The sequence below is a fragment of the Eucyclogobius newberryi genome, unplaced genomic scaffold (assembly GCF_026437365.1).
Source record: "Eucyclogobius newberryi isolate DKJ021-1_F unplaced genomic scaffold, fEucNew1.0.hap1 SCAF_7, whole genome shotgun sequence".
Lineage (NCBI taxonomy): Eukaryota > Metazoa > Chordata > Actinopteri > Gobiiformes > Gobiidae > Eucyclogobius > Eucyclogobius newberryi.
Window position 1 is genome coordinate 2,156,246 of NW_027316389.1, and position 26,992 is coordinate 2,183,237.

At 48.5% G+C, this 26,992-nt stretch overlaps 1 protein-coding gene across 1 annotated transcript in view; it reads right to left on the reverse strand.

The window, feature by feature from the left end:
* Positions 1-26,992, reverse strand: part of LOC140349284 (receptor-type tyrosine-protein phosphatase beta-like) — a 140,920-nt gene that overhangs the window by 79,875 nt on the left and 34,053 nt on the right. Inside the window, exon 12 of the mRNA XM_072435560.1 lies at positions 21,293-21,556. Coding sequence (XP_072291661.1) covers positions 21,293-21,556 — 264 coding nt within the window. The remainder of the gene's footprint in view (positions 1-21,292; positions 21,557-26,992) is intronic.

The following is a 26,992-nucleotide window of genomic DNA, read 5'->3' on the forward strand; positions in this document are numbered from 1 at the left end:
CCTGAACACAAACTGAACACAAGATTGAACATGAGCCTGAACACGAACTGAACACAAGCTTGAACATGAGCCTGAACATGAGCCTGAACACGAACTGAACACAGGCCTGAACATGAGCCTGAACATGAGCCTGAACACGAACTGAACACAGGCTTGAACATGAGCCTGAACATGAGCCTGAACACAAACTGAACACAAGCTTGAACATGAGCCTGAACATGAGCCTGAACACGAACTGAACACAAGCTTGAACATGAGCCTGAACATGAGCCTGAACATGAGCCTGAACACAAACTGAACACAAGCTTGAACATGAGCCTGAACATGAGCCTGAACACGAACTGAACACAAGATTGAACATGAGCCTGAACACGAACTGAACACAAGCCTGAACATGAGCCTGAACATGAGCCTGAACACAAACTGAACACAAGCTTGAACATGAGCCTGAACATGAGCCTGAACACGAACTGAACACAAGCCTGAACATGAGCCTGAACACGAACTGAACACAAGCCTGAACATGAGCCTGAACATGAGCCTGAACACGAACTGAACACAAGCCTAAACATGAGCCTGAACACAAACTGAACACAAGCTTGAACATGAGCCTGAACATGAGCCTGAACACGAACTGAACACAAGCTTGAACATGAGCCTGAACACAAACTGAACACAAGCTTGAACATGAGCCTGAACATGAGCCTGAACGCGAACTGAACACAAGCTTGAACATGAGCCTGAACACGAACTGAACACAAGCCTGAACATGAGCCTGAAAACGAACTGAACACAAGCCTGAACATGAGCCTGAACATGAGCCTGAACACGAACTGAACACAAGCTTGAACATGAGCCTGAACACGAACTGAACACAAGCTTGAACATGAGCCTGAACATGAGCCTGAACACGAACTGAACACAAGCCTGAACATGAGCCTGAACATGAGCCTGAACACGAACTGAACACAAGCCTGAACATGAGCCTGAACATGAGCCTGAACACAAACTGAACACAAGTTTGAACATGAGCCTGAACACGAACTGAACACAAGCCTGAACATGAGCCTGAACACAAACTGAACACAAGCTTGAACATGAGTCTGAACATGAGCCTGAACACAAACTGAACACAAGATTGAACATGAGCCTGAACATGAGCCTGAACACAAACTGAACACAAGCTTGAACACGAACTGAACACAAGCCTGAACATGAGCCTGAACACAAACTGAACACAAGCTTGAACATGAGCCTGAACACGAACTGAACACAAGCCTGAACATGAGCCTGAACATGAGCCTGAACACGAACTGAACACAAGCCTGAATATGAGCCTGAACATGAGCCTGAACACAAACTGAACACAAGCTTGAACATGAGCCTGAACATGAGCCTGAACACAAACTGAACACAAGCTTGAACATGAGCCTGAACATGAGCCTGAACACAAACTGAACACAAGCTTGAGCATGAGCCTGAACATGAGCCTGAACACGAACTGAACACAAGCTTGAACATGAGCCTGAACATGAGCCTGAACACGAACTGAACACAAGCTTGAACATGAGCCTGAACACGAACTGAACACAAGCTTGAACATGAGCCTGAACATGAGCCTGAACACGAACTGAACACAAGCTTGAACATGAGCCTGAACACGAACTGAACACAAGCTTAAACATGAGCCTGAACATGAGCCTGAAAACAAACTGAACACAAGATTGAACATGAGCCTGAACATGAGCCTGAACATGAGCCTGAACACAAGCTTGAACATGAGCCTGAACGTGAGCCTGAACACAAACTGAACACAAGCTTGAACATGAGCCTGAACACGAACTGAACACAAGCCTGAACATGAGCCTGAACACAAACTGAACACAAGCTTGAACATGAGCCTGAACACGAACTGAACACAAGCCTGAACATGAGCCTGAACATGAGCCTGAACACGAACTGAACACAAGCTTGAACATGAGCCTGAACATGAGCCTGAACACGAACTGAACACAAGCCTGAATATGAGCCTGAACATGAGCCTGAACACGAACTGAACACAAGCTTGAACATGAGCCTGAACATGAGCCTGAACACAAACTGAACACAAGCTTGAACATGAGCCTGAACATGAGCTTGAACACAAACTGAACACAAGCTTGAACGTGAGCCTGAACATGAGCCTGAACACAAGCTTGAACATGAGCCTGAACATGAGCCTGAACACGAACTGAACACAAGCTTGAACATGAGCCTGAACATGAGCCTGAACACAAACTGAACACAAGCCTGAACATGAGCCTGAACACAAACTGAACACAAGCTTGAACATGAGCCTGAACATGAGCCTGAACACAAACTGAACACAAGCTTGAACATGAGCCTGAACATGAGCCTGAACACAAACTGAACACAAGCTTGAACATGAGCCTGAACATGAGCCTGAACACAAACTGAACACAAGCTTGAACGTGAGCCTGAACATGAGCCTGAACACAAGCTTGAACATGAGCCTGAACATGAGCCTGAACACGAACTGAACACAAGCTTGAACATGAGCCTGAACATGAGCCTGAACACAAACTGAACACAAGCCTGAACATGAGCCTGAACACAAACTGAACACAAGCCTGAATATGAGCCTGAACATGAGCCTGAACACAAACTGAACACAAGCTTGAACATGAGCCTGAACATGAGCCTGAACACAAACTGAACACAAGCTTGAACATGAGCCTGAACATGAGCCTGAACACGAACTGAACACAGGCCTGAACATGAGCCTGAACATGAGCCTGAACACAAACTGAACACAAGCTTGAACATGAGCCTGAACATGAGCCTGAACACGAACTGAACACAAGCTTGAACATGAGCCTGAACATGAGCCTGAACACGAACTGAACACAAGCTTGAACATGAGCCTGAACACGAACTGAACACAAGCTTGAACATGAGCCTGAACATGAGCCTGAACACGAACTGAACACAAGCTTGAACATGAGCCTGAACACGAACTGAACACAAGCTTGAACATGAGCCTGAACACGAACTGAACACAAGCTTAAACATGAGCCTGAACATGAGCCTGAACACAAACTGAACACAAGATTGAACATGAGCCTGAACATGAGCCTGAACACGAACTGAACACAAGCTTGAACATGAGCCTGAACGTGAGCCTGAACACAAACTGAACACAAGCTTGAACATGAGCCTGAACACGAACTGAACACAAGCCTGAACATGAGCCTGAACACAAACTGAACACAAGCTTGAACATGAGCCTGAACACGAACTGAACACAAGCCTGAACATGAGCCTGAACATGAGCCTGAACACGAACTGAACACAAGCTTGAACATGAGCCTGAACATGAGCCTGAACACGAACTGAACACAAGCCTGAATATGAGCCTGAACATGAGCCTGAACACAAACTGAACACAAGCTTGAACATGAGCCTGAACATGAGCTTGAACACAAACTGAACACAAGCTTGAACGTGAGCCTGAACATGAGCCTGAACACAAGCTTGAACATGAGCCTGAACATGAGCCTGAACACGAACTGAACACAAGCTTGAACATGAGCCTGAACATGAGCCTGAACACAAACTGAACACAAGCCTGAACATGAGCCTGAACACAAACTGAACACAAGCTTGAACATGAGCCTGAACATGAGCCTGAACACAAACTGAACACAAGCTTGAACATGAGTCTGAACACAAACTGAACACAAGCCTGAACATGAGCCTGAACATGAGCCTGAACACAAACTGAACACAAGCTTGAACATGAGCCTGAACATGAGCCTGAACACAAACTGAACACAAGCTTGAACATGAGCCTGAACATGAGCCTGAACACGAACTGAACACAGGCTTGAACATGAGCCTGAACACAAACTGAACACAAGCTTGAACATGAGCCTGAACACGAACTGAACACAGGCCTGAACATGAGCCTGAACATGAGCCTGAACACAAACTGAACACAAGCTTGAACATGAGCCTGAACATGAGCCTGAACACAAACTGAACACAAGCCTGAACATGAGCCTGAACATGAGCCTGAACACGAACTGAACACAAGCTTGAACATGAGCCTGAACATGAGCCTGAACACTAACTGAACACAAGCTTGAACATGAGCCTGAACATGAGCTTGAACACGAGCCTGAACATGAGCTTGAACATGAGCCTGAACACGAGCCTGAACACGAACTGAACACAAGCTTGAACATGAGCCTGAACACGAACTGAACACAAGCCTAAACATGAGCCTGAACATGAGCCTGAACACAAACTGAACACAAGATTGAACATGAGCCTGAACATGAGCCTGAACACGAACTGAACACAAGCTTGAACATGAGCCTGAACGTGAGCCTGAACACAAACTGAACACAAGCTTGAACACGAACTGAACACAAGCCTGAACATGAGCCTGAACACAAACTGAACACAAGCTTGAACATGAGCCTGAACACGAACTGAACACAAGCCTGAACATGAGCCTGAACATGAGCCTGAACACGAACTGAACACAAGCTTGAACATGAGCCTGAACATGAGCCTGAACACGAACTGAACACAAGCCTGAATATGAGCCTGAACATGAGCCTGAACACAAACTGAACACAAGCTTGAACATGAGCCTGAACATGAGCTTGAACACAAACTGAACACAAGCTTGAACGTGAGCCTGAACATGAGCCTGAACACAAACTGAACACAAGCTTGAACGTGAGCCTGAACATGAGCCTGAACATGAGCCTGAACACAAGCTTGAACATGAGCCTGAACACGAACTGAACACAAGCTTGAACATGAGCCTGAACATGAGCCTGAACACAAACTGAACACAAGCCTGAACATGAGCCTGAACACAAACTGAACACAAGCTTGAACATGAGCCTGAACATGAGCCTGAACACAAACTGAACACAAGCTTGAACATGAGCCTGAACACAAACTGACCACAAGCTTGAACATGAGCCTGAACATGAGCCTGAACACGAACTGAACACAGGCCTGAACATGAGCCTGAACATGAGCCTGAACACAAACTGAACACAAGCTTGAACATGAGCCTGAACATGAGCCTGAACACGAACTGAACACAAGCTTGAACATGAGCCTGAACATGAGCCTGAACACGAACTGAACACAAGCTTGAACATGAGCCTGAACACGAACTGAACACAAGCCTGAACATGAGCCTGAACATGAGCCTGAACACAAACTGAACACAAGCTTGAACATGAGCCTGAACATGAGCCTGAACACGAACTGAACACAAGCCTGAACATGAGCCTGAACATGAGCCTGAACACAAACTGAACACAAGTTTGAACATGAGCCTGAACACGAACTGAACACAAGCCTGAACATGAGCCTGAACACAAACTGAACACAAGCTTGAACATGAGCCTGAACATGAGCCTGAATACGAACTGAACACAAGCTTGAACATGAGCCTGAACATGAGCCTGAACACAAACTGAACACAAGATTGAACATGAGCTTGAACATGAGCCTGAACACGAACTGAACAGGAACTGAACACAAGCTTGAACATGAGCCTGAACACGAACTGAACACAAGCTTAAACATGAGCCTGAACACGAACTGAACACAAGCCTGAACATGAGCCTGAACACAAACTGAACACAAGCTTGAACATGAGCCTGAACACGAACTGAACACAAGCCTGAACATGAGCCTGAACATGAGCCTGAACACGAACTGAACACAAGCCTGAATATGAGCCTGAACATGAGCTTGAACACAAACTGAACACAAGCTTGAACGTGAGCCTGAACATGAGCCTGAACACAAGCTTGAACATGAGCCTGAACATGAGCCTGAACACGAACTGAACACAAGCTTGAACATGAGCCTGAACATGAGCCTGAACACAAACTGAACACAAGCCTGAACATGAGCCTGAACACAAACTGAACACAAGCTTGAACATGAGCCTGAACATGAGCCTGAACACAAACTGAACACAAGCTTGAACATGAGCCTGAACAAAAACTGAACACAAGCTTGAACATGAGCCTGAACACGAACTGAACACAAGCTTGAACATGAGCCTGAACACGAACTGAACACAGGCCTGAACATGAGCCTGAACACAAACTGAACACAAGCTTGAACATGAGCCTGAACATGAGCCTGAACACGAACTGAACACAGGCCTGAACATGAGCCTGAACATGAGCCTGAACACAAACTGAACACAAGCTTGAACATGAGCCTGAACATGAGCCTGAACACGAACTGAACACAGGCCTGAACATGAGCCTGAACATGAGCCTGAACACAAACTGAACACAAGCTTGAACATGAGCCTGAACATGAGCCTGAACACGAACTGAACACAAGCTTGAACATGAGCCTGAACATGAGCCTGAACACGAACTGAACACAAGCTTGAACATGAGCCTGAACATGAGCCTGAACACGAACTGAACACAAGATTGAACATGAGCCTGAACACGAACTGAACACAAGCTTGAACATGAGCCTGAACATGAGCCTGAACACGAACTGAACACAAGCTTGAACATGAGCCTGAACACGAACTGAACACAAGCTTAAACATGAGCCTGAACATGAGCCTGAACACAAACTGAACACAAGATTGAACATGAGCCTGAACATGAGCCTGAACACGAACTGAACACAAGCTTGAACATGAGCCTGAACGTGAGCCTGAACACAAACTGAACACAAGCTTGAACATGAGCCTGAACACGAACTGAACACAAGCCTGAACATGAGCCTGAACACAAACTGAACACAAGCTTGAACATGAGCCTGAACACGAACTGAACACAAGCCTGAACATGAGCCTGAACATGAGCCTGAACACGAACTGAACACAAGCTTGAACATGAGCCTGAACATGAGCCTGAACACGAACTGAACACAAGCCTGAATATGAGCCTGAACATGAGCCTGAACACAAACTGAACACAAGCTTGAACATGAGCCTGAACATGAGCTTGAACACAAACTGAACACAAGCTTGAACGTGAGCCTGAACATGAGCCTGAACACAAGCTTGAACATGAGCCTGAACATGAGCCTGAACACGAACTGAACACAAGCTTGAACATGAGCCTGAACATGAGCCTGAACACAAACTGAACACAAGCCTGAACATGAGCCTGAACACAAACTGAACACAAGCTTGAACATGAGCCTGAACATGAGCCTGAACACAAACTGAACACAAGCTTGAACATGAGTCTGAACACAAACTGAACACAAGCTTGAACATGAGCCTGAACATGAGCCTGAACACAAACTGAACACAAGCTTGAACATGAGCCTGAACATGAGCCTGAACACAAACTGAACACAAGCTTGAACATGAGCCTGAACATGAGCCTGAACACGAACTGAACACAGGCTTGAACATGAGCCTGAACACAAACTGAACACAAGCTTGAACATGAGCCTGAACATGAGCCTGAACACGAACTGAACACAGGCCTGAACATGAGCCTGAACATGAGCCTGAACACAAACTGAACACAAGCTTGAACATGAGCCTGAACATGAGCCTGAACACAAACTGAACACAAGCCTGAACATGAGCCTGAACATGAGCCTGAACACGAACTGAACACAAGCTTGAACATGAGCCTGAACATGAGCCTGAACACTAACTGAACACAAGCTTGAACATGAGCCTGAACATGAGCTTGAACACGAGCCTGAACATGAGCTTGAACATGAGCCTGAACACGAGCCTGAACACGAACTGAACACAAGCTTGAACATGAGCCTGAACACGAACTGAACACAAGCCTAAACATGAGCCTGAACATGAGCCTGAACACAAACTGAACACAAGATTGAACATGAGCCTGAACATGAGCCTGAACACGAACTGAACACAAGCTTGAACATGAGCCTGAACGTGAGCCTGAACACAAACTGAACACAAGCTTGAACACGAACTGAACACAAGCCTGAACATGAGCCTGAACACAAACTGAACACAAGCTTGAACATGAGCCTGAACACGAACTGAACACAAGCCTGAACATGAGCCTGAACATGAGCCTGAACACGAACTGAACACAAGCTTGAACATGAGCCTGAACATGAGCCTGAACACGAACTGAACACAAGCCTGAATATGAGCCTGAACATGAGCCTGAACACAAACTGAACACAAGCTTGAACATGAGCCTGAACATGAGCTTGAACACAAACTGAACACAAGCTTGAACGTGAGCCTGAACATGAGCCTGAACACAAACTGAACACAAGCTTGAACGTGAGCCTGAACATGAGCCTGAACATGAGCCTGAACACAAGCTTGAACATGAGCCTGAACACGAACTGAACACAAGCTTGAACATGAGCCTGAACATGAGCCTGAACACAAACTGAACACAAGCCTGAACATGAGCCTGAACACAAACTGAACACAAGCTTGAACATGAGCCTGAACATGAGCCTGAACACAAACTGAACACAAGCTTGAACATGAGCCTGAACACAAACTGAACACAAGCTTGAACATGAGCCTGAACATGAGCCTGAACACGAACTGAACACAGGCCTGAACATGAGCCTGAACATGAGCCTGAACACAAACTGAACACAAGCTTGAACATGAGCCTGAACATGAGCCTGAACACGAACTGAACACAAGCTTGAACATGAGCCTGAACATGAGCCTGAACACGAACTGAACACAAGCTTGAACATGAGCCTGAACATGAGCCTGAACACGAACTGAACACAAGCTTGAACATGAGCCTGAACACGAACTGAACACAAGCCTGAACATGAGCCTGAACATGAGCCTGAACACAAACTGAACACAAGCTTGAACATGAGCCTGAACATGAGCCTGAACACGAACTGAACACAAGCCTGAACATGAGCCTGAACATGAGCCTGAACACAAACTGAACACAAGTTTGAACATGAGCCTGAACACGAACTGAACACAAGCCTGAACATGAGCCTGAACACAAACTGAACACAAGCTTGAACATGAGCCTGAACATGAGCCTGAATACGAACTGAACACAAGCTTGAACATGAGCCTGAACATGAGCCTGAACACAAACTGAACACAAGATTGAACATGAGCTTGAACATGAGCCTGAACACGAACTGAACAGGAACTGAACACAAGCTTGAACATGAGCCTGAACACGAACTGAACACAAGCTTAAACATGAGCCTGAACATGAGCCTGAACACAAACTGAACACAAGATTGAACATGAGCCTGAACATGAGCCTGAACACGAACTGAACACAAGCTTGAACATGAGCCTGAACGTGAGCCTGAACACAAACTGAACACAAGCTTGAACATGAGCCTGAACACGAACTGAACACAAGCCTGAACATGAGCCTGAACACAAACTGAACACAAGCTTGAACATGAGCCTGAACACGAACTGAACACAAGCCTGAACATGAGCCTGAACATGAGCCTGAACACGAACTGAACACAAGCTTGAACATGAGCCTGAACATGAGCCTGAACACGAACTGAACACAAGCCTGAATATGAGCCTGAACATGAGCTTGAACACAAACTGAACACAAGCTTGAACGTGAGCCTGAACATGAGCCTGAACACAAGCTTGAACATGAGCCTGAACATGAGCCTGAACACGAACTGAACACAAGCTTGAACATGAGCCTGAACATGAGCCTGAACACAAACTGAACACAAGCCTGAACATGAGCCTGAACACAAACTGAACACAAGCTTGAACATGAGCCTGAACATGAGCCTGAACACAAACTGAACACAAGCTTGAACATGAGCCTGAACACAAACTGAACACAAGCTTGAACATGAGCCTGAACACGAACTGAACACAAGCTTGAACATGAGCCTGAACACGAACTGAACACAGGCCTGAACATGAGCCTGAACACAAACTGAACACAAGCTTGAACATGAGCCTGAACATGAGCCTGAACACGAACTGAACACAGGCCTGAACATGAGCCTGAACATGAGCCTGAACACAAACTGAACACAAGCTTGAACATGAGCCTGAACACAAACTGAACACAAGCTTGAACATGAGCCTGAACATGAGCCTGAACACTAACTGAACACAAGCTTGAACATGAGCCTGAACATGAGCCTGAACACGAACTGAACACAAGATTGAACATGAGCCTGAACACGAACTGAACACAAGCCTGAACATGAGCCTGAACATGAGCCTGAACACGAACTGAACACAAGATTGAACATGAGCCTGAACACAAACTGAACACAAGCTTGAACATGAGCCTGAACATGAGCCTGAACACGAACTGAACACAAGCCTGAACATGAGCCTGAACACAAACTGAACACAAGCTTGAACATGAGCCTGAACACAAACTGAACACAAGCTTGAACATGAGCCTGAAAACGAACTGAACACAAGCCTGAACATGAGCCTGAACATGAGCCTGAACACGAACTGAACACAAGCTTGAACATGAGCCTGAACACGAACTGAACACAAGCCTAAACATGAGCCTGAACATAAGCCTGAACACAAACTGAACACAAGCTTGAACATGAGCCTGAACATGAGCCTGAACACGAACTGAACACAAGCTTGAACATGAGCCTGAACACAAACTGAACACAAGCTTGAACATGAGCCTGAACATGAGCCTGAACGCGAACTGAACACAAGCTTGAACATGAGCCTGAACACGAACTGAACACAAGCCTGAACATGAGCCTGAAAACGAACTGAACACAAGCCTGAACATGAGCCTGAACATGAGCCTGAACACGAACTGAACACAAGCTTGAACATGAGCCTGAACACGAACTGAACACAAGCTTGAACATGAGCCTGAACATGAGCCTGAACACGAACCGAACACAAGCCTGAACATGAGCCTGAACATGAGCCTGAACACAAACTGAACACAAGCTTGAACATGAGCCTGAACATGAGCCTGAACACGAACTAAACACAAGCCTGAACATGAGCCTGAACACAAACTGAACACAAGCTTGAACATGAGCCTAAACATGAGCCTGAACACGAACTGAACACAAGCCTGAACATGAGCCTGAACATGAGCCTGAACACGAACTGAACACAAGCCTGAACATGAGCCTGAACATGAGCCTGAACACGAACTGAACACAAGCCTGAACATGAGCCTGAACACGAACTGAACACAAGCCTGAACATGAGCCTGAACATGAGCCTGAACACAAGCTTGAACATGAGCCTGAACATGAGCCTGAACACGAACTGAACACAAGCTTGAACATGAGCCTGAACACGAACTGAACACAAGCCTGAACATGAGCCTGAACACGAACTGAACACAAGCTTGAACATGAGCCTGAACACGAACTGAACACAAGCCTGAACATGAGCCTGAACACAAACTGAACACAAGCTTGAACATGAGCCTGAACACAAACTGAACACAAGCCTGAACATGAGCCTGAATACAAACTGAACACAAGCCTGAACATGAGCCTGAACATGAGCCTGAACACGAACTGAACACAAGCCTGAACATGAGCCTGAACACGAACTGAACACAAGCCTGAACATGAGCCTGAACACAAACTGAACACAAGCCTGAACATGAGCCTGAACATGAGCCTGAACACAAACTGAACACAAGCTTGAACATGAGCCTGAACACAAACTGAACACAAGCTTGAACATGAGCCTGAACACGAACTGAACACAAGCTTGAACATGAGCCTGAACATGAGCCTGAACACGAACTGAACACAGGCCTGAACATGAGCCTGAACACAAACTGAACACAAGCTTGAACATGAGCCTGAACATGAGCCTGAACACGAACTGAACACAGGCTTGAACATGAGCCTGAACACAAACTGAACACAAGCTTGAACATGAGCCTGAACATGAGCCTGAACACGAACTGAACACAGGCCTGAACATGAGCCTGAACATGAGCCTGAACACAAACTGAACACAAGCTTGAACATGAGCCTGAACACAAACTGAACACAAGCTTGAACATGAGCCTGAACATGAGCCTGAACACGAACTGAACACAAGCTTGAACATGAGCCTGAACATGAGCCTGAACACTAACTGAACACAAGCTTGAACATGAGCCTGAACATGAGCCTGAACACGAACTGAACACAAGATTGAACATGAGCCTGAACACGAACTGAACACAAGCCTGAACATGAGCCTGAACATGAGCCTGAACACGAACTGAACACAAGATTGAACATGAGCCTGAACACGAACTGAACACAAGCCTGAACATGAGCCTGAACATGAGCCTGAACACGAACTGAACACAAGCCTGAACATGAGCCTGAACACAAACTGAACACAAGCTTGAACATGAGCCTGAAAACGAACTGAACACAAGCCTGAACATGAGCCTGAACATGAGCCTGAACACGAACTGAACACAAGCTTGAACATGAGCCTGAACACGAACTGAACACAAGCCTAAACATGAGCCTGAACATAAGCCTGAACACAAACTGAACACAAGCCTGAACATGAGCCTGAACGCGAACTGAACACAAGCTTGAACATGAGCCTGAACACGAACTGAACACAAGCCTGAACATGAGCCTGAAAACGAACTGAACACAAGCTTGAACATGAGCCTGAACACGAACTGAACACAAGCTTGAACATGAGCCTGAACATGAGCCTGAACACGAACTGAACACAAGCCTGAACATGAGCCTGAACATGAGCCTGAACACAAACTGAACACAAGCTTGAACATGAGCCTGAACATGAGCCTGAACACGAACTGAACACAAGCCTGAACATGAGCCTGAACATGAGCCTGAACACGAACTGAACACAAGCCTGAACATGAGCCTGAACATGAGCCTGAACACGAACTGAACACAAGCCTGAACATGAGCCTGAACACGAACTGAACACAAGCCTGAACATGAGCCTGAACATGAGCCTGAACACAAGCTTGAACATGAGCCTGAACACAAACTGAACACAAGCTTGAACATGAGCCTGAACACGAACTGAACACAAGCTTGAACATGAGCCTGAACACGAACTGAACACAAGCCTGAACATGAGCCTGAACACAAACTGAACACAAGCTTGAACATGAGCCTGAATACAAACTGAACACAAGCCTGAACATGAGCCTGAACATGAGCCTGAACACGAACTGAACACAAGCCTGAACATGAGCCTGAACACGAACTGAACACAAGCCTGAACATGAGCCTGAACACAAACTGAACACAAGCCTGAACATGAGCCTGAACATGAGCCTGAACACGAACTGAACACAAGCCTGAACATGAGCCTGAACATGAGCCTGAACACAAACTGAACACAAGCTTGAACATGAGCCTGAACACGAACTGAACACAAGCTTGAACATGAACTGAACACAAGCTTGAACATGAGCCTGAACACGAACTGAACACAAGCCTGAACATGAGCCTGAACACGAACTGAACACAAGCTTGAACATGAGCCTGAACATGAGCCTGAACACGAACTGAACACAAGCTTGAACATGAGCCTGAACATGAGCCTGAACACAAACTGAACATGAGCCTGAACACGAACTGAACACAAGCTTGAACATGAGCCTGAACATGAGCCTGAACACGAACTGAACACAAGCTTGAATATGAGCCTGAACATGAGCCTGAACACGAACTGAACACAAGCCTGAACATGAGCCTGAACATGAGCCTGAACACAAACTGAACACAAGCTTGAACATGAGCCTGAACATGAGCCTGAACACGAACTGAACACAAGCCTGAACATGAGCCTGAACATGAGCCTGAACACGAACTGAACACAAGCCTGAACATGAGCCTGAACATGAGCCTGAACACAAACTGAACATGAGCCTGAACACGAACTGAACACAAGCCTGAACATGAGCCTGAACATGAGCCTGAACACAAACTGAACACAAGCTTGAACATGAGCCTGAACACGAACTGAACACAAGCCTGAACATGAGCCTGAACACAAACTGAACACAAGCTTGAACATGAGCCTGAACATGAGCCTGAACACGAACTGAACACAAGCTTGAACATGAGCCTGAACACAAACTGAACACAAGCTTGAACATGAGCCTGAACATGAGCCTGAACACGAACTGAACACAGGCCTGAACATGAGCCTGAACATGAGCCTGAACACAAACTGAACACAAGCTTGAACATGAGCCTGAACATGAGCCTGAACACAAACTGAACACAAGCTTGAACATGAGCCTGAACATGAGCCTGAACACGAACTGAACACAAGCTTGAACATGAGCCTGAACATGAGCCTGAACACTAACTGAACACAAGCTTGAACATGAGCCTGAACACGAACTGAACACAAGATTGAACATGAGCCTGAACACGAACTGAACACAAGCCTGAACATGAGCCTGAACATGAGCCTGAACACAAACTGAACACAAGCTTTAACATGAGCCTGAACATGAGCCTGAACACAAACTGAACACAAGCTTGAACATGAGCCTGAACATGAGCCTGAACACGAACTGAACACAAGCTTGAACATGAGCCTGAACACGAACTGAACACAAGCTTGAACATGAGCCTGAACACGAACTGAACACAAGCCTAAACATGAGCCTGAACACAAACTGAACACAAGCTTGAACATGAGCCTGAACATGAGCCTGAACGCGAACTGAACACAAGCTTGAACATGAGCCTGAACACGAACTGAACACAAGCCTAAACATGAGCCTGAACATGAGCCTGAACACAAACTGAACACAAGCTTGAACATGAGCCTGAACATGAGCCTGAACACGAACTGAACATAGGCCTGAACATGAGCCTGAACACAAACTGAACACAAGCTTGAACATGAGCCTGAACATGAGCCTGAACACGAACTGAACACAAGCCTGAACATGAGCCTGAACATGAGCCTGAACACGAACTGAACACAAGCCTGAACATGAGCCTGAACACGAACTGAACACAAGCCTGAACATGAGCCTGAACACGAACTGAACACAAGCCTGAACATGAGCCTGAACATGAGCCTGAACACAAGCTTGAACATGAGCCTGAACATGAGCCTGAACACGAACTGAACACAAGCTTGAACATGAGCCTGAACACGAACTGAACACAAGCCTGAACATGAGCCTGAACACAAACTGAACACAAGCTTGAACATGAGCCTGAACACGAACTGAACACAAGCCTGAACATGAGCCTGAACACAAACTGAACACAAGCTTGAACATGAGCCTGAACACGAGCTAAACACAAGCCTGAACATGAGCCTGAAAATGAGCCTGAACACAAAATGAACACAAGCTTGAACATGAGCCTGAACACGAACTGAACACAAGCCTGAACATGAGCCTGAACACAAACTGAACACAAGCTTGAACATGAGCCTGAACACGAACTGAACACAAGCCTGAACATGAGCCTGAATACAAACTGAACACAAGCTTGAACATGAGCCTGAACACGAGCTAAACACAAGCCTGAACATGAGCCTGAACACAAACTGAACACAAGCTTGAACATGAGCCTGAACATGAGCCTGAACACGAACTGAACACAAGCTTGAACATGAGCCTGAACATGAGCCTGAACACGAACTGAACACAAGCTTGAACATGAGCCTGAACACGAACTGAACACAAGCCTGAACATGAGCCTGAACACAAACTGAACACAAGCTTGAACATGAGCCTGAACATGAGCCTGAACACGAACTGAACACAAGCCTGAACATGAGCCTGAACACGAACTGAACACAAGCCTGAACATGAGCCTGAACATGAGCCTGAACACGAACTGAACACAAGCTTGAACATGAGCCTGAACATGAGCCTGAACACGAACTGAACACAAGCTTGAACATGAGCCTGAACATGAGCCTGAACACGAACTGAACACAAGCTTGAACATGAGCCTGAACACGAACTGAACACAAGCCTGAACATGAGCCTGAACATGAGCCTGAACACAAACTGAACACAAGCTTGAACATTAGCCTGAACACAAACTGAACACAAGCCTGAACATGAGCCTGAACACGAACTGAACACAAGCTTGAACATGAGCCTGAACATGAGCCTGAACACGAACTGAACACAAGCCTGAACATGAGCCTGAACATGAGCCTGAACACGAACTGAACACAAGCTTGAACATGAGCCTGAACATGAGCCTGAACACGAACTGAACACAAGCTTGAACATGAGCCTGAACATGAGCCTGAACATGAGCCTGAACACAAACTGAACACAAGCTTGAACATGAGCCTGAACACGAACTGAACACAAGCCTGAACATGAGCCTGAACACGAACTGAACACAAGCTTGAACATGAGCCTGAACACGAACTGAACACAAGCCTGAACATGAGCCTGAACACGAACTGAACACAAGCTTGAACATGAGCCTGAACATGAGCCTGAACACGAACTGAACACAAGCCTGAACATGAGCCTGAACATGAGCCTGAACACAAACTGAACACAAGCTTGAACATGAGCCTGAACATGAGCCTGAACACGAACTGAACATGAGCCTGAACACGAACTGAACACAAGCCTGAACATGAGCCTGAACATGAGCCTGAACACAACCTGAACACAAGCTTGAACATGAGCCTGAACATGAGCCTGAACACGAACTGAACACAAGCTTGAATATGAGCCTGAACATGAGCCTGAACACGAACTGAACACAAGCCTGAACATGAGCCTGAACATGAGCCTGAACACGAACTGAACACAAGCCTGAACATGAGCCTGAACATGAGCCTGAACACAAACTGAACACAAGCTTGAACATGAGCCTGAACACGAACTGAACACAAGCCTGAACATGAGCCTGAACATGAGCCTGAACACGAACTGAACACAAGCCTGAACATGAGCCTGAACACGAACTGAACACAAGCTTGAACATGAGCCTGAACATGAGCCTGAACACGAACTGAACACAGGCCTGAACATGAGCCTGAACACAAACTGAACACAAGCTTGAACATGAGCCTTAACATGAGCCTGAACACGAACTGAACACAAGCTTGAACATGAGCCTGAACATGAGCCTGAACACGAACTGAACACAGGCCTGAACATGAGCCTTAACACAAACTGAACACAAGCTTGAACATGAGCCTGAACATGAGCCTGAACACAAACTGAACACAAGCTTGAACATGAGCCTGAACATGAGCCTGAACACGAACTGAACACAAGCTTGAACATGAGCCTGAACATGAGCCTGAACACTAACTGAACACAAGCTTGAACATGAGCCTGAACATGAGCCTGAACACGAACTGAACACAAGATTGAACATGAGCCTGAACACGAACTGAACACAAGCCTGAACATGAGCCTGAACATGAGCCTGAACACAAACTGAACACAAGCTTGAACATGAGCCTGAACACGAACTGAACACAAGCCTGAACATGAGCCTGAACACAAACTGAACACAAGCTTGAACATGAGCCTGAACACGAACTGAACACAAGCTTGAACATGAGCCTGAACACGAACTGAACACAAGCCTGAACATGAGCCTGAAAACGAACTGAACACAAGCCTGAACATGAGCCTGAACACGAACTGAACACAAGCTTGAACATGAGCCTGAACACGAACTGAACACAAGCCTGAACATGAGCCTGAAAACGAACTGAACATGAGCCTGAACATGAGCCTGAACACAAACTGAACACAAGCTTGAACATTAGCCTGAACACAAACTGAACACAAGCCTGAACATGAGCCTGAACACGAACTGAACACAAGCTTGAACATGAGCCTGAACATGAGCCTGAACACGAACTGAACACAAGCCTGAACATGAGCCTGAACATGAGCCTGAACACGAACTGAACACAAGCTTGAACATGAGCCTGAACATGAGCCTGAACATGAGCCTGAACACAAACTGAACACAAGCTTGAACATGAGCCTGAACACGAACTGAACACAAGCCTGAACATGAGCCTGAACACGAACTGAACACAAGCTTGAACATGAGCCTGAACACGAACTGAACACAAGCCTGAACATGAGCCTGAACACGAACTGAACACAAGCTTGAACATGAGCCTGAACATGAGCCTGAACACGAACTGAACACAAGCCTGAACATGAGCCTGAACATGAGCCTGAACACAAACTGAACACAAGCTTGAACATGAGCCTGAACATGAGCCTGAACACGAACTGAACATGAGCCTGAACACGAACTGAACACAAGCCTGAACATGAGCCTGAACATGAGCCTGAACACAAACTGAACACAAGCTTGAACATGAGCCTGAACATGAGCCTGAACACGAACTGAACACAAGCTTGAATATGAGCCTGAACATGAGCCTGAACACGAACTGAACACAAGCTTGAATATGAGCCTGAACATGAGCCTGAACACGAACTGAACACAAGCCTGAACATGAGCCTGAACATGAGCCTGAACACGAACTGAACACAAGCCTGAACATGAGCCTGAACATGAGCCTGAACACAAACTGAACACAAGCTTGAACATGAGCCTGAACACGAACTGAACACAAGCCTGAACATGAGCCTGAACACGAACTGAACACAAGCCTGAACATGAGCCTGAACACGAACTGAACACAAGCTTGAACATGAGCCTGAACATGAGCCTGAACACGAACTGAACACAGGCCTGAACATGAGCCTGAACATGAGCCTGAACACAAACTGAACACAAGCTTGAACATGAGCCTGAACATGAGCCTGAACACGAACTGAACACAAGCTTGAACATGAGCCTGAACATGAGCCTGAACACGAACTGAACACAGGCCTGAACATGAGCCTTAACACAAACTGAACACAAGCTTGAACATGAGCCTGAACATGAGCCTGAACACAAACTGAACACAAGCTTGAACATGAGCCTGAACATGAGCCTGAACACGAACTGAACACAAGCTTGAACATGAGCCTGAACATGAGCCTGAACACTAACTGAACACAAGCTTGAACATGAGCCTGAACATGAGCCTGAACACGAACTGAACACAAGATTGAACATGAGCCTGAACACGAACTGAACACAAGCCTGAACATGAGCCTGAACATGAGCCTGAACACAAACTGAACACAAGCTTGAACATGAGCCTGAACACGAACTGAACACAAGCCTGAACATGAGCCTGAACACAAACTGAACACAAGCTTGAACATGAGCCTGAACATGAGCCTGAACACGAACTGAACACAAGCTTGAACATGAGCCTGAACACGAACTGAACACAAGCCTGAACATGAGCCTGAAAACGAACTGAACACAAGCCTGAACATGAGCCTGAACACGAACTGAACACAAGCTTGAACATGAGCCTGAACACGAACTGAACACAAGCCTGAACATGAGCCTGAAAACGAACTGAACATGAGCCTGAACATGAGCCTGAACACAAACTGAACACAAGCTTGAACATGAGCCTGAACATGAGCCTGAACACGAACTGAACACAAGCTTGAACATGAGCCTGAACATGAGCCTGAACACAAACTGAACACAAGCCTGAACATGAGCCTGAACACAAACTGAACACAAGCTTGAACATGAGCCTGAACACGAACTGAACACAAGCCTGAACATGAGCCTGAACATGAGCCTGAACACGAACTGAACACAAGCTTGAACATGAGCCTGAACACGAACTGAACACAAGCCTGAACATGAGCCTGAACATGAGCCTGAACACAAACTGAACACAAGCTTGAACATGAGCCTGAACATGAGCCTGAACACGAACTGAACACAAGCTTGAACATGAGCCTGAACATGAGCCTGAACACAAACTGAACACAAGCTTGAACGTGAGCCTGAACATGAGCCTGAACACGAACACAAGCTTGAACATGAGACTGAACATGAGCCTGAACACAAACTGAACACAAGCCTGAACATGAGCCTGAACATGAGCCTGAACACGAACTGAACACAAGCCTGAACATGAGCCTGAACATGAGCCTGAACACAAACTGAACACAAGCTTGAACATGAGCCTGAACATGAGCCTGAACACGCACTGAACACAAGCTTGAACATGAGCCTGAACATGAGCCTGAACACGAACTGAACACAAGCCTGAACATGAGCCTGAACATGAGCCTGAACACAAACTGAACACAAGCTTGAACATGAGCCTGAACATGAGCCTGAACACGAACTGAACACAAGCTTGAACATGAGCCTGAACATGAGCCTGAACACGAACTGAACACAAGCCTGAACATGAGCCTGAACACGAGCCTGAACACGAGCCTGAACACAAGCCTGAAAATGAGCCTGAAAATGAGCCTGAACACGAGCCTGAACACAAGCCTGAACACGAGCCTGAACATGAGCCTGAACATGAGCCTGAACACGAGCCTGAACACGAGCCTGAACATGAGCCTGAACACGAGCCTGAACATGAGCCTGAACATGAGCCTGAACACGAGCCTAAACACGAGCCTGAAAATGAGCCTGAACACGAGCCTGAACACGAGCCTGAACATGAGCCTAAAAATGAGCCTGAACACAAACTGAAGGAGCTGAACACCGGTCTGAACATGAGCCTGAACACCAGCCTGAACATGAGCCTGAACACCAGCCTGAACACCAGCCTGAACACCAGCCTGAACACCAGCCTGAACACCAGCCTGAACATGAGCCTGAACACCAGCCTGAACACCAGCCTGAACATGAGCCTGAACACCAGCCTGAACACAGAGGCAGGAGACATGGAGCTTCTTTAAACAGAACATCGTGTGCTGTTCAGTTTGTGGCCACCAGATGTCCCCGAACACGTGTAAAAGGAAAAGTGTCAAAATGATTGAATTCTCTTATTTGTTTCACGAGTGTTTGGACAGCTTCAGAACTGATCCGAGCAGCACGAGCAGCTTCAGAACAGATCCGAGCAGCACGAGCAGCTTCAGAACTGATCCGAGCAGCACGAGCAGCTTCAGAACAGATCCGAGCAGCACGAGCAGCTTCAGAACTGATCCGAGCAGCACGAGCAGCTTCAGAACAGATCCGAGCAGCACGAGCAGCTTCAGAACTGATCCGAGCAGCACGAGCAGCTTCAGAACTGATCCGAGCAGCACGAGCAGCTTCAGAACTGATCCGAGCAGCACGAGCAGCTTCAGAACTGATCCGAGCAGCACGAGCAGCTTCAGAACTGATCCGAGCAGCACGAGCAGCTTCACTTGACCTGGACTTAGAGCTTTACGTCTGGACGTCTCCAGCGTCTCACCCGTCCTCCCTGTGGCCGTGCGGTTGTTGTCCAGTTCTCCGCTCAGAGTCTGGACCACGAGGCTGTAGCTCTGCCCGGGCTGCAGGGACTGGAACTTGACCTGGCTCTGGTCTTTGGGGACGGGTCTGGAGTCCAGGAGCCGAGTCTCTCTGAAGAGATAAACCCAGTAGCTGTCCACGTCCCCCACGGCGGACGACCAGGACACGCGCAGACTGCTGCTGTCGCCGTCGTTACTCACGTGCACGTTCTTCACCTGCCCAGGGACTGAAGAGGACAGAGAGTCAGATGCCCCGTCGTGTTCCCAGCAAAACATGCACCTTTTCCTCTGGTTTATGGTTCATATCGTTGCAATCTACGCTAAACAAAACGGACTAAAATGGGCTCAAACTTGGACCAAGTGTGGACGCAACATTAGTCCTGATGTGGACATAGTTTGGTCCTGTTCAAATCCAGGTTTAGTCCCAATTTCAATGTCGAATTGCTTTGGTCTTGTTCTAGATGAACTCTTTACCCGTGCGCCCCTGGATGAACTCTTTACCCGTGCGCCCCTGGATGACCTCTTTACCAGTGCGCCCCTGGATGACCTCTTTACCCGTGCGCCCCTGGATGACCTCTTTACCCGTGCGTCCCTGGATGAACTCTTTACCAGTGCGCCCCTGGATGAACTCTTTACCAGTGTGCCCCTGGATGACCTCTTTACCTGTGCGTCCCTGGATGAACTCTTTACTCGTGCGCCCCTGGATGACCTCTTTACCAGTGCGCCCCTGGATGACCTCTTTACCCATGCGTCCCTGGATGACCTCTTTACCTGTGCGCCCCTGGATGAACTCTTTACCTGAGCGCCCCTGGATTAACTCTTTACCTGTGCGTCCCTGGATGACCTCTTTACTCGTGCGTCCCTGGATGACCTCTTTACCAGTGCGCCCCTGGATGACCTCTTTACCCATGCGTCCCTGGATGACCTCTTTACCTGTGCGACCCTGGATGACCTCTTTACCCGTGCGCCCCTGGATGACCTCTTTACCAGTGTGCCCCTGGATGAACTCTTTACCCGTGCGCCCCTGGATGACCTCTTTACCTGTGCGCCCCTGGATGACCTCTTTACCCGTGCGCCCCTGGATGAACTCTTTACCCGTGCGCCCCTGGATGACCTCTTTACCCGTGCGCCCCTGGATGAACTCTTTACCCGTGCGCCCCTGGATGACCTCTTTACCAGTGCGCCCCTGGATGACCTCTTTACCCATGCGTCCCTGGATGACCTCTTTACCAGTGCGCCCCTGGATGACCTCTTTACCCGTGCGCCCCTGGATGAACTCTTTACCCGTGCGCCCCTGGATGACCTCTTTACCAGTGCGCCCCTGGATGACCTCTTTACCCGTGCGCCCCTGGATGAACTCTTTACCCGTGCGCCCCTGGATGACCTCTTTACCAGTGCGCCCCTGGATGACCTCTTTACCCGTGCGCCCCTGGATGACCTCTTTACCCGTGCGTCCCTGGATGAACTCTTTACCAGTGCGCCCCTGGATGAACTCTTTACCAGTGTGCCCCTGGATGACCTCTTTACCTGTGCGTCCCTGGATGAACTCTTTACTCGTGCGCCCCTGGATGACCTCTTTACCAGTGCGCCCCTGGATGACCTCTTTACCCATGCGTCCCTGGATGACCTCTTTACCTGTGCGCCCCTGGATGAACTCTTTACCTGAGCGCCCCTGGATTAACTCTTTACCTGTGCGTCCCTGGATGACCTCTTTACTCGTGCGTCCCTGGATGACCTCTTTACCAGTGCGCCCCTGGATGACCTCTTTACCCATGCGTCCCTGGATGACCTCTTTACCTGTGCGACCCTGGATGACCTCTTTACCCGTGCGCCCCTGGATGACCTCTTTACCAGTGTGCCCCTGGATGAACTCTTTACCCGTGCGCCCCTGGATGACCTCTTTACCTGTGCGCCCCTGGATGACCTCTTTACCCGTGCGCCCCTGGATGAACTCTTTACCCGTGCGCCCCTGGATGACCTCTTTACCCGTGCGCCCCTGGATGAACTCTTTACCCGTGCGCCCCTGGATGACCTCTTTACCAGTGCGCCCCTGGATGACCTCTTTACCCATGCGTCCCTGGATGACCTCTTTACCAGTGCGCCCCTGGATGACCTCTTTACCCGTGCGCCCCTGGATGAACTCTTTACCCGTGCGCCCCTGGATGACCTCTTTACCAGTGCGCCCCTGGATGACCTCTTTACCCATGCGTCCCTGGATGACCTCTTTACCAGTGCGCCCCTGGATGACCTCTTTACCAGTGTGCCCCTGGATGACCTCTTTACCCGTGCGTCCCTGGATGAACTCTTTACCAGTGCGCCCCTGAATGAACTCTTTACCAGTGTGCCCCTGGATGACCTCTTTACCTGTGCGTCCCTGGATGAACTCTTTACTCGTGCGCCCCTGGATGACCTCTTTACCAGTGCGCCCCTGGATGACCTCTTTACCCATGCGTCCCTGGATGACCTCTTTACCTGTGCGCCCCTGGATGAACTCTTTACCTGAGCGCCCCTGGATTAACTCTTTACCTGTGCGTCCCTGGATGACCTCTTTACTCGTGCGTCCCTGGATGACCTCTTTACCAGTGCGCCCCTGGATGACCTCTTTACCCATGCGTCCCTGGATGACCTCTTTACCTGTGCGACCCTGGATGACCTCTTTACCCGTGCGCCCCTGGATGACCTCTTTACCAGTGCGCCCCTGGATGACCTCTTTACCAGTGCGCCCCTGGATGACCTCTTTACCCGTGTGTCCCTGGATGAACTCTTTACCTGTGCGCCCCTGGATGAACTCTTTTACCCGTGCGTCCCTGGATGACCTCTTTACCCGTGTGTCCCTGGATGAACTCTTTACCTGTGCGCCCCTGGATGAACTCTTTTACCCGTGCGTCCCTGGATGAACTCTTTACCTGTGCGTCCCTGGATTAACTCTTTAACTGTGCGCCCCTGGATGAACTCTGTACCCGTGCGCCCCTGGATGACCTCTTTACCAGTGCGCCCGTGGATGACCTCTTTACCTGTGCGCCCCTGGATGAACTCTTTACCCGTGCGTCCCTGGATGAACTCTTTACCTGTACGTAACCTGGATGAACTCTTTACCCATGCGTCCCTGGATGAACTCTTTTACCCGTGCGTCCCTGGATGACCTCTTTACCTGTGCGCCCCTGGATGACCTCTTTACCTGTGCGTCCCTGGATGAACTCTTTTACACGTGCGTCCCTGGATGAACTCTTTACCTGTGCGCCCCTGGATGACCTCTTTACCTGTGCGTCCCTGGATGAACTCTTTACCCGTGCGTCCCTGGATGAACTCTTTACCTGTGTGCCCCTGGATGAACTCTTTACCCGTGCGTCCCTGGATGAACTCTTTACCTGTGCGCCCCTGGATGAACTCTTTTACCCGTGCGCCCCTGGATGACCTCTTTTACCCGTGCGTCCCTGGATGAACTCTTTACCTGTGCGCCCCTGGATGAACTCTTTACGCCCCTGGATGAACTTTTTACCTGTGCGCCCCTGGATGAACTTTTTACCTGTGCGTCCCTGGATGAACTCTTTACCAGTGTGCCCCTGGATGACCTCTTTACCCGTGTGTCCCTGGATGAACTCTTTACCTGTGCGCCCCTGGATGAACTCTTTTACCCGTGCGCCCCTGGATGACCTCTTTTACCCGTGCGTCCCTGGATGAACTCTTTACCTGTGCGCCCCTGGATGAACTCTTTTACCCGTGCGTCCCTGGATGAACTCTTTACCCGTGCGTCCCTGGATGAACTCTTTACCCGTGCGTCCCTGGATGAACTCTTTACCTGTGCGCCCCTGGATGAACTCTTTTACCCGTGCGTCCCTGGATGAACTCTTTACCCGTGCGTCCCTGGATGAACTCTTTACCTGTGCGCCCCTGGATGAACTCTTTTACCCGTGCGTCCCTGGATGAACTCTTTACCCGTGCGCCCCTGGATGAACTCTTTACCCGTGCGTCCCTGGATGAACTCTTTACCTGTGCGCCCCTGGATGAACTCTTTTACCCGTGCGTCCCTGGATGAACTCTTTACCCGTGCGTCCCTGGATGAACTCTTTACCTGTGCGCCCCTGGATGAACTCTTTTACCCGTGCGTCCCTGGATGAACTCTTTACCCGTGTGTCCCTGGATAAACTCTTTACCCGTGCGTCCCTGGATGAACTCTTTACCTGTGCGTCCCTGGATAAACTCTTTAACTGTGCGTCCCTGGATGACCTCTTTACCTGTGCGCCCCTCGATGACCTCTTTACCTGTGCGCCCCTTGGATGAACTCTGTACCCGTGCGCCCCTGGATGACTTCTTCACCAGTGCGCCCCTGGATGACCTCTTTACCCGTGCGCCCCTGGATGAACTCTTTACCTGTGCGCGCCCCTGGATGAACTCTTTACCCGTGTGTCCCTGGATGAACTCTTTTACCCGTGCGTCCCTGGATGAACTCTTTACCTGTGCGCCCCTGGATGACCTCTTTACCTGTGCGCCCCTGGATGAACTCTTTTACACGTGCGTCCCTGGATGAACTCTTTACCTGTGCGCCCCTGGATGAACTCTTTTACCCGTGCGTCCCTGGATGAACTCTTTACCCGTGCGCCCCTGGATGACCTCTTTTACCCGTGCGTCCCTGGATGAACTCTTTACCTGTGCGCCCCTGGATGAACTCTTTACCCGTGCGTCCCTGGATGAACTCTTTACCTGTGCGCCCCTGGATGAAATTTTTACCTGTGCGCCCCTGGATGAACTCTTTACGCCCCTGGATGAACTTTTTACCTGTGCGCCCCTGGATGAACTCTTTACCTGTGCGCCCCTGGATGAACTTTTTACCTGTGCGCCCCTGGATGAACTCTTTACGCCCCTGGATGAACTTTTTACCTGTGCGTCCCTGGATGAACTCTTTACCTTTGCGTCCCTGGATGAACTTTTTACCTGTGCGCCCCTGGATGACCTCTTTACCTGTGCGACCCTGGATGAACTCTTTACCTGTGCGTCCCTGGATAAACTCTTTAACTGTGCGTCCCTGGATGACCTCTTTACTCGTGCGTCCCTGGATGACCTCTTTACCTGTGCGCCCCTGGATGACCTCTTTACCTGTGCGACCCTGGATGAACTCTTTACCCGTGCGCCCCTGGATGACCTCTTTACCAGTGTGCCCCTGGATGACCTCTTTACCCGTGTGTCCCTGGATGAACTCTTTACCTGTGCGCCCCTGGATGAACTCTTTTACCCGTGCGCCCCTGGATGACCTCTTTTACCCGTGCGTCCCTGGATGAACTCTTTACCTGTGCGCCCCTGGATGAACTCTTTTACCCGTGCGTCCCTGGATGAACTCTTTTACCCGTGCGTCCCTGGATGAACTCTTTACCCGTGCGTCCCTGGATGAACTCTTTACCTGTGCGCCCCTGGATGAACTCTTTTACCCGTGCGTCCCTGGATGAACTCTTTACCTGTGCGCCCCTGGATGAACTCTTTTACCCGTGCGTCCCTGGATGAACTCTTTACCCGTGCGTCCCTAGATGAACTCTTTACCCGTGCGTCCCTGGATGAACTCTTTACCTGTGCGCCCCTGGATGAACTCTTTTACCCGTGCGTCCCTGGATGAACTCTTTTACCCGTGCGTCCCTGGATGAACTCTTTACCCGTGCGTCCCTGGATGAACT